The sequence below is a fragment of the Tursiops truncatus genome, chromosome 17 (genome assembly GCF_011762595.2).
Source record: "Tursiops truncatus isolate mTurTru1 chromosome 17, mTurTru1.mat.Y, whole genome shotgun sequence".
In the NCBI taxonomy this organism is placed as follows: domain Eukaryota; kingdom Metazoa; phylum Chordata; class Mammalia; order Artiodactyla; family Delphinidae; genus Tursiops; species Tursiops truncatus.
In genome coordinates this window covers 10,645,040-10,656,521 of record NC_047050.1, presented here as the reverse complement: position 1 = coordinate 10,656,521, position 11,482 = coordinate 10,645,040, and the positions used below count along the sequence as shown (strand labels likewise).

The window sequence follows — 11,482 nt, the reverse complement described above, 5'->3', positions numbered from 1 at the left end:
AAGGTGTGAGTTGAATTGCTTTGCTTTACAAAATCAGGAGATATTTGATATTTGAAGAGGAAAATTCTGGAGGGAAAGTAGAACTGGAGAGGCTGGACTCTGTCAGGGGGAAGAGAAAGAAATTTCCAACTGCAATGCAGTCCAAGAGGACTAGGGGAACATAAAACGTTGAGGATATTTTGTGTGGAACCTTATGTTCTGTACAATGTGGCCTCTTACAAATTTGTAGCACAGGCTTCAGTGCCTGCTGTGTTTGGGTTTCTTGCAGAAACAAGTGAAAGTACAGAGTTGCCTCTGGTTATCAGTTGTTCTAGGATCAAAACAGATCCTGCACATGTGATTTTAGGAAGTCGCTGGCTGATGTTGTCTTATATACCCATCTGAGTGATAGCTGAACCCCAGCAAGCAGAAAATCAGACTTTTTTTCAGAATCATTACAAATCAATTAATTTCTTCTTGCGTTAGTGCAATGTTTGCTCATAAATAAGAATATTCAAAACTTCCAGCAAACGTATAATTGCTAGTATTTATTGCTTTCATAATGTCAAAATGTAGCACTCTTTGTTGGTGGAAGAAAATGCCAGACTTCAGAGAGGAAAGGGGAAAGGAATGGATCAACCGTGGGAATGTTAGTGATCAGAAAACTGGAGGAGGAAACGAGAAAAAAGCTTCAGAAAACCTTGAGGGAATGAATTTGGTCATTTTCCAGTTGAGCCTTGGACAAGAAAGTGGAAGGTGGGGAGAAATCTGAGAACAGAGTTCACACACTGAGGAGTCAGATAGGAATGGGGGATAAAGAGCGAATGGCGTCTTCTCTAGTCTGTAAAGAAAGGTGTGGGTATTGAAGGACTTCCCATGAATCCAGGTTGCAACCAGCCAGATAAGAGGGGTGGGGCTCTGTGAAGGAAGGGTCACCGTGATAGACTGAATAAACAAAATGTAGCTAGTTAATGTAAAAGAAAAATTGTCCCCAACCTCGTCTGCAGCAGAAATTTTGCCTAGTGAAAGGAAAGAGCTTAGCATTCCTGAAACATGCTTAAGTGTTTTCTGATAAAATTTCATGGGTTTGGACTTGTTTGAGTCAACACCCTCATCAACTGTCCCCTATCAGCCAGGAGTTGAACAGTGGTTAGCTGACGTTCTCTTTCTATAGTGTTTCTAATCAGAGTAAATGTTTGAACTGACCTCCTAGAGGCTTTCCTGTTGCAATATTGTAATAAATCTTTGACTCATAAACACACCAGTCCCCCCCCACCCATGGTTTCACTTTACGAAGTTTCAGTTACCCTCAGTCCACTGCGGTCTGAAAATATTAAATGGAAAATTCCAGAAATGAACAATGTATACGTTTTAAAGTTCGTATTATTCTGAGTAGCGTGATGAAATCTAACGCCATCCGCTCCATCCCACCTGGGACGTGAACCACCCCTTTGTTCAGCGTAACCTGCCTGTTAGTCACTTAGTAGCCCTCTCGGTTATCAGATGGACTGGCGCTGTATCACAGTGCTTGTGTTCAAGTAACTCTTATGTTACTTCATGATGACCCCAAAGTGCAAGAGTAGTGATCCTGACAAGATGCCAAAGAGAAGTCTTAAGGGTGAAAAGGTGAAAGTTCTTCACTTAATAAAGAAAGAAAAAAAAATTGTATGCTGAGGTTGCTAAGATCTGTGGTAAGAACAAATCTTCTGTCTGTGAAATTGTGCAGAATGAAAAATAAATTGGTGCTAGGTTTGCTGTCGCACCTCCGTCTGCAAAAGCTATGGCCAAGGTGCAGGATAAGTGCTTAGTTAAGATGGAAAAGGCATTAAATTTGCACAATAAGTTTTTTTTTTGAGAGAGAGAGAGAGATCACTTTCACATAACTTTTATTACAGTATATTATTATCATTGTTCTATTTTGTTATTTGTTTTTGTTATTAATCTCTTCTGGTGCCTACTTTATAAATTAAACTTTATCATAGGTATGTCTGTACAGGAAAAAACAAATATAGGGTTTGGTACTATCTGTCATTTTTAGCATCCACTGGGGGTCATGGAAGGTATCCCCTGCAGGTAAGGGTGGTGTACTGTAGTCTAAAGATTTTTTCTTTAACATTAGAATCATTTAATAAACATGACTGCTGTATCTCAGAAGCTGAGAGGCTAGTGTTACTATGGTTCTGCTAGTGAGAAAGAGAACAACTACAAAATGAATGAATGCAAGACTCATCACCATCTATGCGCTACCTGCCCTGATACATTTCTGTGGCACCATAGCGACACTATGTAGTGGTCACTGTGTACATAGTGGACACTATGCGTATGTAGTTGTCACTGCGTACATAGTGGCCGCTGTGTACGTAGTGGTCGCTGCGTATGTGGTGGACACTATGTATGTAGTGGTCATTGTGTACGTGGTGGACACTGTGTATGTGGTGGACACTGTGTATGTAGTGGACACTGTGTATTTAGTGGTCACTGTGTTGTGTCGCTCAGATTCTGTCAGGATGGGAGAACCTATGCGCTCCGCTTCTGGGAGTGTCACCAGCTGCTTCAGGAATTGCCTTCAGCTAAAGAAGAGTTCCTCTCCAAGGTCACCCTCAGCTTTCCATTATCCTGAGGGCAGTCCACAACCAAAGGCATGTTGATATTGAGATCTGAAGGCCTGGACCTTCACCCCATCTTGGGGTAATTCTAAAGGGCCGCCTGGGTTCTCAGTATCCTCACGGGCCGAGTCTTTGGATGAGACTGCACCCCAACCCAATACTTCCCTCTGTCTGTCAGTTTCAACCCCTGGTGTTGATCCTGAGACGCTGTCCTAATATAGTCCTGCGCTGGTCTCTCTCTCTCTGAGTCTGTTTTCCAAAACCTCTCCTGTAACAGGCAGAAACAGCAGGACCTGGTGGGTAGATTTTATTCCAGACCAGGGCTTTTGTTGCTTCTCCAGGAACCAGCCTGGCCCAAACCGTCCACCCCCACCCCCAAAAGAAGTTTTTGAGTCTAAAATTCTCCCTTAGTGAACAGAGATAGCTGGGGGATAAGTTTGTGGGGATCCTTGTGCTTTCTGTCCTCAGAAATCTGGGTTCAGTGGCTAATCAGGAAATGAAATGTTGGAAAAGCCAGTGAATCAGAAACAGAGATGGAGAGTCTCAAATCTTGGCATGGGAAGTAGGGTCAGATCATGAGTATGAACTAAGGGTTAGCGTGGGATTGTGAATTTATAAGCCAGTGTATTCAAAACTCAAGTATGTATAAGTAATGCCAAGACTATTAAACAAGAAATGACAAAACTCTTGAATCTTTTCCTTCCTCTTGGAGATAATCAGAGCCATCTGTTCCACCATTTTTAAAGCTGCTTCAAAATAATTATATTCAGGCCTTACCTAAAATTGTACTTTATTAAAAAAAAAAGAGTTAAATGTAACAACACTCTCTATTGTTGGGTCACTCTGTTCATTCAGCAGCATTTTATCGAATAAGCATTCCTGCCTGCCATGTCTGTATGTGTAAGCTGAGTGCTAGGTCAACACTATAAATTGGCTTTTCAGGAGAAAGGGCAACTAAAGGGAAAAGAACTGCATTGTTTACATTTTAAAGAAAGACAGAATAAGAGGAAGAATTTGTGATTTAAGATATGTTTGGTCAGGTTCAGGGCCAGCATCTAAGGTGCCTCACTATTCACTCTGTGCCGATTAAACAATACTAACAGCAGACTCAGGTTTCAGGATATATATATATATTTACCATCACTGCTATCTTAGCTACAACCAGAATAGCTACCTTAATCAAGCAAGAAATGGCACATTTTACATTTTAATTGGGTAGAAGTAATATATCAACAGGCTAACACCTTAGTTGGGCCGAGCTTGTCTGATAAACTCATTTCTATTTATACCCTCTGCCAAAGGAGCAGAAGGTGCTCAAATGCAAAGAAAGGGAGAAGCCCCAGGCATTCTGACGGTCATATATTTACTGTTCACAAATTCATCCTCATAAACCTATAGGGAAAGTAGTCTTATAACATTTTTCAGATGGGAAAGCCAAGACTAGCCTCCGAGCTAGTGAGGTAGCTCTGAGGTAGGCCAGGGTATAAAGCAGAGGCCCAACTGTCTCCATGGGGTGCCTCGCTTATGGGCAGCTCAAGGTAAAGAGAGGATCCCTAAAAATGGAGGCCAGAATGATTGAACAGATGTGGTAAGGGGTTAGCGAAAGAAAGCTCTGAGGAAGGCAAGATGGTACTGTGGAAGGAGGGATGAAGGCACAGTGGAATGTACTAGCTGAATAATCCCGGGTGCCCTGAAATTCTTTGAGTCTTGGTTTTCTTTATGTCTAAAGGACTAGTAATGCCTACGTCAGAGGTAGGTTCTGAAGATTAAATAAAATGTGTGTGCAAAACATGAAGCAGTACCTGGCCCATGGCAGGTCCTCTCCATCCTTTTCAGTTTTCTTCCCTTCCTCTGCTTCACAATTTTGCCCAGAAGTGGTCTTAATTCTAACAGAAGGGGATAGGAAGTCAAAGTTAGTTAAGACAGAGCTCACGAGCAAGGGGAGAATAACAGCAGTCATTCTTTTCAGTTAAAGTTCTGATTTGAACCCAATCTACATTTTATGTCAAAAGGTTATGGGACATTTCAGGCCTGAATACTCAAACCTGCTTTTAGGAAATTCCCAATATTAGAAAACAAAAGTGTAAAATTCCTCTTTGACAATTTCCACAGTGGGACTTTCAAATGTTTCCCAATAACTAAAGCCTACAAGATGCCCTTTCCCCAGCACATTTTTTGCTTCCCAGGAGCTCACAAGATTGCGGCCATATTGGTGCCTGTTCTTAAATCCCTTCATTTTCACCCCACAATCTCATGTGGACTGGCCTCTTTTCTTTCTCCTTTCCAATGTCAACACGTTTAGTCCTTTTAGGTCCATCTCTTTGAAGGAAGAGCCATCTCATTCACTTTTATAGCTCCAGCAGTCCAGACATAGTGCCATGGACACAATTTGCACTTAAAAGAAGTTACTGACAAAATAGGTGGACTTGGAGGTCTCAATCCAGTGTATTCATATTTTCAAAGTCAGAGCACGACTGGAAATCCCCTGGCGGTCCAGGGGTTAGGACTCCATGCTTTCACTGTTTTAGGGCCTGGGTTTAATCCCTGGCTGGGGAACTAAAATCCCACAGCCAAGCGGTCAAAAAAAAAAAAAAAGAAAAAAATGACAAAGTCAGAGCAGGAGAATTAGGACATAGATGTTGAAATGCAGGGAAATAGTCATTTTTCAAGTTTTGGTGACTTCCAAACATGCTCTTTAGATTCAAAAGAGAAGGCCTCAAGGGAAACAGGGACAGAATTCAAGCCCTAATCATAGACTAGAACGAGAACAGAAAAAGAGGCTGACAGCTTAGACCACCTGGTAGATGAGGGTCAGCTGGGCTGAAGGGGAAGGCTTTGGAGTATGACCTGTCACCTAGACTTTCATAACTCTTCCTTTAGAGACTCCAATATATCACGCTCTCCCTTTACTCCCTCTGGTCCTACTTCTGTATTTTTCTCTCTCCGTGTGTCTCACAATCAATATTTTCTGAAGAAAGATGATTAGGCTAGTTGCTATCTGTACTGAACACATTTCCACATCTGGATACCTCAAAGTATAAAGGCCACCCCATGACTCTTTTAGATCTGACTGTTAACCCTGGTCTAATTCGTGTAGCCAAGGTACATAAGATACTAACATTGGTAGCCAGTGTTGAAAGAAATATTTGTGGCTGATTTCTGGAGGGGACCATTGGTCAGCTAGAATTTAGTTGCCTTACCTGTATGCCTTATGAACCCCTGTGTTGAAATTAAACTAGAGTTACCAGATTTAACCAAAAAAAATATAGAATCCCAAGATAAATTTGAATTTCATATTAACAGCAAATAATACTGAATGCAATATTTGGGACATACTTATACGTGCTCCGATGGTTGCTTGAGTTCCAGGCATAGTGTCTATATTCTAAACAGCAGAAAAGAGGAAGGAAGCAAAGGGCCCGACCATTCCTGTTAATGCCACTTCCCTGAAGGAACACCTGAAACTTAGCCTACTGGTGAGAATTCAGTTGCATGGTCACTTCTAACTACAAGGAAGGCTGGGAAAGCAGTCTTTATAATGGACAGCCATGGGCTCAGTTAAAAATCGAGGCCTGTTACTGAGAAGGAGGGGGAAGCAGACATGGAGGGTCAACTAGTCATCTCTGTCAGAGAAGTGATGGGAATAAAGGCACGTTTTGGAGGTAAAATAAATTGAACTGGATTGAATATCATGATGCTGATATTGGGCTACAAAAGCAAAAGAGGAATAAAAGAGGTCTTTAGATTTTATTTCAACCAGGTCAGTTTACAGCATGGAGCCCCCTTTTAGCAGAAGTGGAAAACACAAAAGAAACATATATTCAAAATTTATTAAGTGAATACCACAAAGCATTCTAAGTAAGATACCATAGGGAGATGACACAGTCGCTAACCAAATCTAGTAGGTGACAGTGTAGTATTCTTCCTTCCACCTACATAAGACACTGTGATTAACTGCAGGTGTTTTCTGTTATTAATGTTATAAAATAAAATGTTTAGCATGGTGCTTGGCACATGGTAAATGTTCAACAAATTGATTAATGCTGAACATTTTAACCTCTGTTTTCAAAAAGAAGAGTCATCCAGGAGATCAAATGGAAAACTAAAGTATAAAAGTTGAGGATTCTCGTGAAAATTAGTGAGAGGCACTTTTTGCAGTGGGTACAGAAAGGCACGGCATGGATACCATCCTGCATGCTGGCTCTGCTGGCCAGGTAGTGATGGAAACCAATTTGCTTTTTCTTGGAGGAGACAGAATAGCTGTTGGCTCACTGTACCCTGATTTCCTGGAAAACTGAATCTATGACAGGAGAAAGGAAAGGCAGTAGAAAACCCTGGAATAAAAGTCAGATGAAGAAACTCATAAACATTAGAATTCTCATGCTTGCCCAGCCATTCACAGCTTTAAGGCCAAGGACAGCAACACAGCAGTAATTCAGTTCTGGAGCATGGACCAAGGGCCAGGCACGTGCAAAGTACTTCCAACTACAGTACCTCAACTCCAGCGTCGGGGGCCAGGGTGACAGGAGGTGGAGAGTAGTTGCAGACAAAGTTGTCTAAGAGATGATTCTCACCTTCTATAGCAGGCCAGACAGACATAGACAGAAATAACTCAGATAGAGAGGGAAAATGTGATGGAGTCAAAAGCAGAGACAGTGTTAAAAGTACAGAGGAGGGAGAGATTAATTACAAGAGTAAGGAATAATTTCTAGAAGGAAGTGGTATTTGAACTGGGCATTGACAGGTAGGTAGAATTTTAGTATTTAGGGGAGAGAGGAAACTTTTTCAGGCAGAGAGAATGTCATAAGCCAAGGTGTGAAAGGGCTGATTGTGAGGGACACTGTGGCTCAAGCTTTCTTGTATATGGAACTGTCCTAGCCATGGGAATGGAGACAAATTGTGGAGGCTTCTCATTGCAGGATGAAGATTTATCTTTATCGCAAAGGCAACCAGAAAGAGTTTCGAACAGGGTCAAAGCTGGATAGGTCTGTGCTTTAGGGACGTGGCAATGGAGAGGATGGGCTGGAAAACTCAAAGGTCAGAGGTACGGAGACCAGTTGTGAAGCTGCTGTAATAGTCTTGAGAACTGCGCAAATAAAATCTTGCATAAAGGAAAGAACACAGTGGCACTGGAATAGCCTTGGTTAGAATGGTTTTTGGTTTTTTTTGTTTCTTTTTGCCGTACGTGGGCCTCTCAGGTTGTGGAGCACAGGCTCCCGGACGCGCAGGCTCAGCGGCCATGGCTCACGGGCCCAGCCGCTCCGCGGCATGTGGGGTCCTCCCGGACCGGGGCATGAACCCGTGTCCCCTGCATCGGCAGGCGGACTCTCAACCACTGCGCCACCAGGGAAGCCCTAGAATGTTTTTTAATTACTTATCAACAGAGGGACCAGGGTAAGTTACCTTAACCTGAGCCTCATTATATGTTCTCTAATACACTGCTAAAACTTACGTTCCAAGTTTGGTGTGGAGAGTAAATACACACGTGCGAAGTAATGTGAATGGTCATTACTCAGGAAAAGACATTTTCAAAGTTTCTCCCTCATCCTTTCTAAGGACAACCTGCGGGGCTTGTACCACTTATGTCGTAGTACCTTAGCGTCGTTTTGCAATAGCTCGTTTCCTCTGTCTTCTCTCTTCCTGGATGGTGTGTCCCATGGGGACTCCCGGCCCAGCTCTGGTCCCTGTCTTGCCGGCCTCTGGGACTGGCCTCGGCGCCCAGCAGGCGCGGGGGCGAGCAGGGAAGCGCGGCGTGGAAGGGGGGGCGCGGGCGCGCGAAGGGCAGCGCGGGCGCGCGGGCAGCCCGCCGGCTGGGGGCGGGGAGGAAGGGGCTGCCGAAGAGGTCGCCGGGGCCAGGGCGCAGCGGGCACAGTCCCAACCCTCTTCGAGGGCCAGCGCGGTCGCGGGGCGCGGGCGAGGGGATGACGGACCCGAACGACTCATTTCCAACTCCGAACTGAAATCCCATTCCCTCAGGCCTTCAGCGGCTCGAGCTCGGGAAATCCTAGCCCCTTTCCCCCTCTTCTCTAGCCCTTCTTCCTGCCCCGGGGGCGGGGGTGCGGGGGTGGGCGGCGCGCAGTTTTCCAGAGGCGGCCGGGCGGGAGGCGGTGGCCGAGCGGGGCGGTGCGCATGGGTGGGGGGGGGAGGGGGTGGGCCGGGGGAGGGGAGTCCGGGAACTTTGAGACTCGGCCCCGGGGGCCCTCGGTGACATTTCAGGCGGCGCCTCGCCAGGCCAGCGTCCCGGGACCCTCTGCCGGCTGCAGACTCGCCGGCCGCGCAGCTCGGAGAGACACCCCGGGCCGCCCCCCGCGGCCGCGCGCGATCCGGACGGCGGAAGACGTGGCCGCGGGCATGGGCAGCTTCTCGCTGGAGCCGTGGCTGCCGCGGCCTCTCAGCCCCCCGGGCCTGGTCCTCGCTGCGGCCCTGCTGCTGCTGGTACTGTATCTGCACGCCCGGCGCACCAGGTAAGCGCCCAGCCGCCCGGCCGAGCAGCCTCGCGCCTGGGTCACGCATGCGTCGTGGGCCCCGCGACCGCGCGCGACCCAGATGGTCCAGGGAGCCCCTTCCATGACTGCGGGCGCCGGCGTCTCTGGGGGTCGTGTGTAAAGACAAAGGCTTCGTCTGCCTCTTTCCCAGGCACACGCACACGTATGCAAGCGTGGGGACCAATTCGATTTGCTGCTCCGGCTCGGTTGTAGTCTGCCCTAGGTTTGCATTATACGTTATGCATCACGCATGGCTTCCAGACACGCTTTGCTGCCTTGTTGCAGTGAGTTGATGCTTTGTGGCCTAGCATTCATAGAGTATTTCGGAAGCGGAATTTTCTTTCTTTTCATTCCACTAAAAGTGAAATGTTTTAAGAAAATGCCAGTGTAAGGTATGAGCAGTACCTCTGGGTGCCTGTCAGTGCCTCAGTTTACCACTGGTCCGCATCTGGAAAAATGCACCTCATGGGATTTTTGTGAGGACTTAATGGACTTATAATGTGTATTTTATACATTTACTCCGTTATTTTCATTAGAACAGAATAAACAACATATTAACACCAAAACCCAGAAGTGTGTCACTTCATTATCTGATTTGAAATGTGGAAGGAGAAACAAGAGAAGTTCAACATAAAAGCACTCACTTTGAAATCACTCTTTGTCTTTTCTAACCGGGTCACTTTTCATACTATCAGGTTCTTCTTCATAGCTTTTTTTTTTTTTTTTCCTCCCTTGTTTTTTGTTTTTGTCTGATCATCTGGGTGGAGTGTGTGGTGTCATTCGCTGAGGTAGGGCAGATTTGGAGGGACGTGTTAGATAAATAGTGAAGTTTGTGTTTCTGGTGCTCAGTGGCGAGGTCCGGGGAGGATATTTAATTATGAAAGTCACAAATATGAAAATGGAACATAAAATCATGAGTATAGATTGGTCACCTTGTGAAAAAGTTTGATGGAAAAGTAGGGGGCCCGGGTCACTCTCCTTGTTGAACAGTCTGGCAGAAGAAGAAGGACCACCAAAGGAGACTGAGAAGGAGGGGCCAGTGGCATGGGAAGAAAACCAAGTGAATGTGGTGTCCCAGAAGCTAGGTAAGGACATATTTAAACAAGTAGGGGGAGTTACCTGTGTCAGATGCTGCTGAGAAGTCTAGTGTGTTGAGGACAAAGGACCATCAGAGTTGACAAGATGCAGAATTGGTAAGAGTGAAGCTGAAAGTTAATGGGCATGATAGCCTGTTTGAAGTGGATTGAAGTGCTGTCTGTCCTACAGTAGCTAAGATTTTATATTCAGACAAGAGTGCAATGTAGTATTGTTTCATATCTCTTGAGCCAGTAATTCCAGTAGTTTTATTTAAAGAAATTGCTCCAGGTGAAATAATCGTGAAGGTCCTTAAAGATTTCACCAGCTCAGTGCTCATCAGGGCTGCTTATAATAGTGAAACATTAGGAAAAAAACCTAGATTTCTGAAAAATATTGGTTTAGTTAAAGAAATTCTAGCATATCCGAGTAGTAGAAAGTTATGTAGCCATAAAAAACTATAATGTAGACTATATGAAGACATAGAAAGCCATATTCAAGATACATTAAGTGAAAAAAATTTAAAAACACTGTTCGTATACATGGTGTCCATGACCTCCAGCCAAAGACTGCTAGGAACACACCTGTAGTGGAACAAGTTGAGTTATTGTTTATGGCAACTAGAAGGAACACACGCCATTCATTCTGGGTAAAAGAGTGTAGAAAGGACCTATTTATGGCATTTGGGTTTGTGTTATGTGATTTGGGGGAAGGTTCCAGGAAGCAAGCTTTTGCTCTCAGAAAGCTGGGGCTGGTCTATGACTGGAAACCTTAATCTCCTCTATGAGGCGAGAGGAATGCTTTGAGGCTGAATCAGCAATTAGTAAGTAAGCAACAGACTCTAGAATTAGCAAGGTTTGGGGGATATTTGGTCATTTTATTGACTTAGTATTCATGATTTTTGTCAGTATTTAGACATGATTATGGATTTATCTCGTTTTTGACTTTATAATAGTCACAGCGTGGCTTTCTTTGATCACTTAAATGTTTGTTATTAAGAATGGCTTAATGTTTGTGCAATTGTTTCTGTTCATCAGAAGAGCGAAGTGTGGTAGCTACTGTCAACTGAAGAGAAATACAGAACCTAAAAGTTGTGAGTTATGTTGTATCCCGGAACCTTACTGAAGACTATATAGCCCAGAAGACAGCCTCTCAGGTAGCTCTGAGGAACTGTTCCGAAGAGGCAAGAGAGGCGCCAGGATATATAGGAGTTTTTGCTGAAAAAAAAAAAAAAAAATCATACAGTTGAACATCAAAAGATTACTGCTGATCACAAAAAAACAGACATTTCAAGTTAACGATTTTAGTACTTTTCTACGTATGGGAAGGTGCAAGAGT

At 44.5% G+C, this 11,482-nt stretch overlaps 1 protein-coding gene across 3 annotated transcripts in view; it reads left to right on the top strand.

The window, feature by feature from the left end:
- The first annotated feature begins 8,748 nt into the window (after positions 1–8,748).
- Positions 8,749–11,482, top strand: part of CYP7B1 (cytochrome P450 family 7 subfamily B member 1) — a 183,719-nt gene continuing 180,985 nt past the window's right edge. The window contains exon 1 of one of the 3 annotated variants that reach the window (XM_019925266.3): positions 8,749–9,049. In XM_019925266.3, the coding sequence (XP_019780825.2) occupies positions 8,937–9,049 (113 nt within the window). In that variant the 5' untranslated portion in view covers positions 8,749–8,936. Of the gene's footprint in view, positions 9,050–10,099; positions 10,156–11,482 lie in introns of those variants that run through there. The other 2 variants (XM_073794450.1, XM_073794449.1) reach the window with 2 other exon arrangements.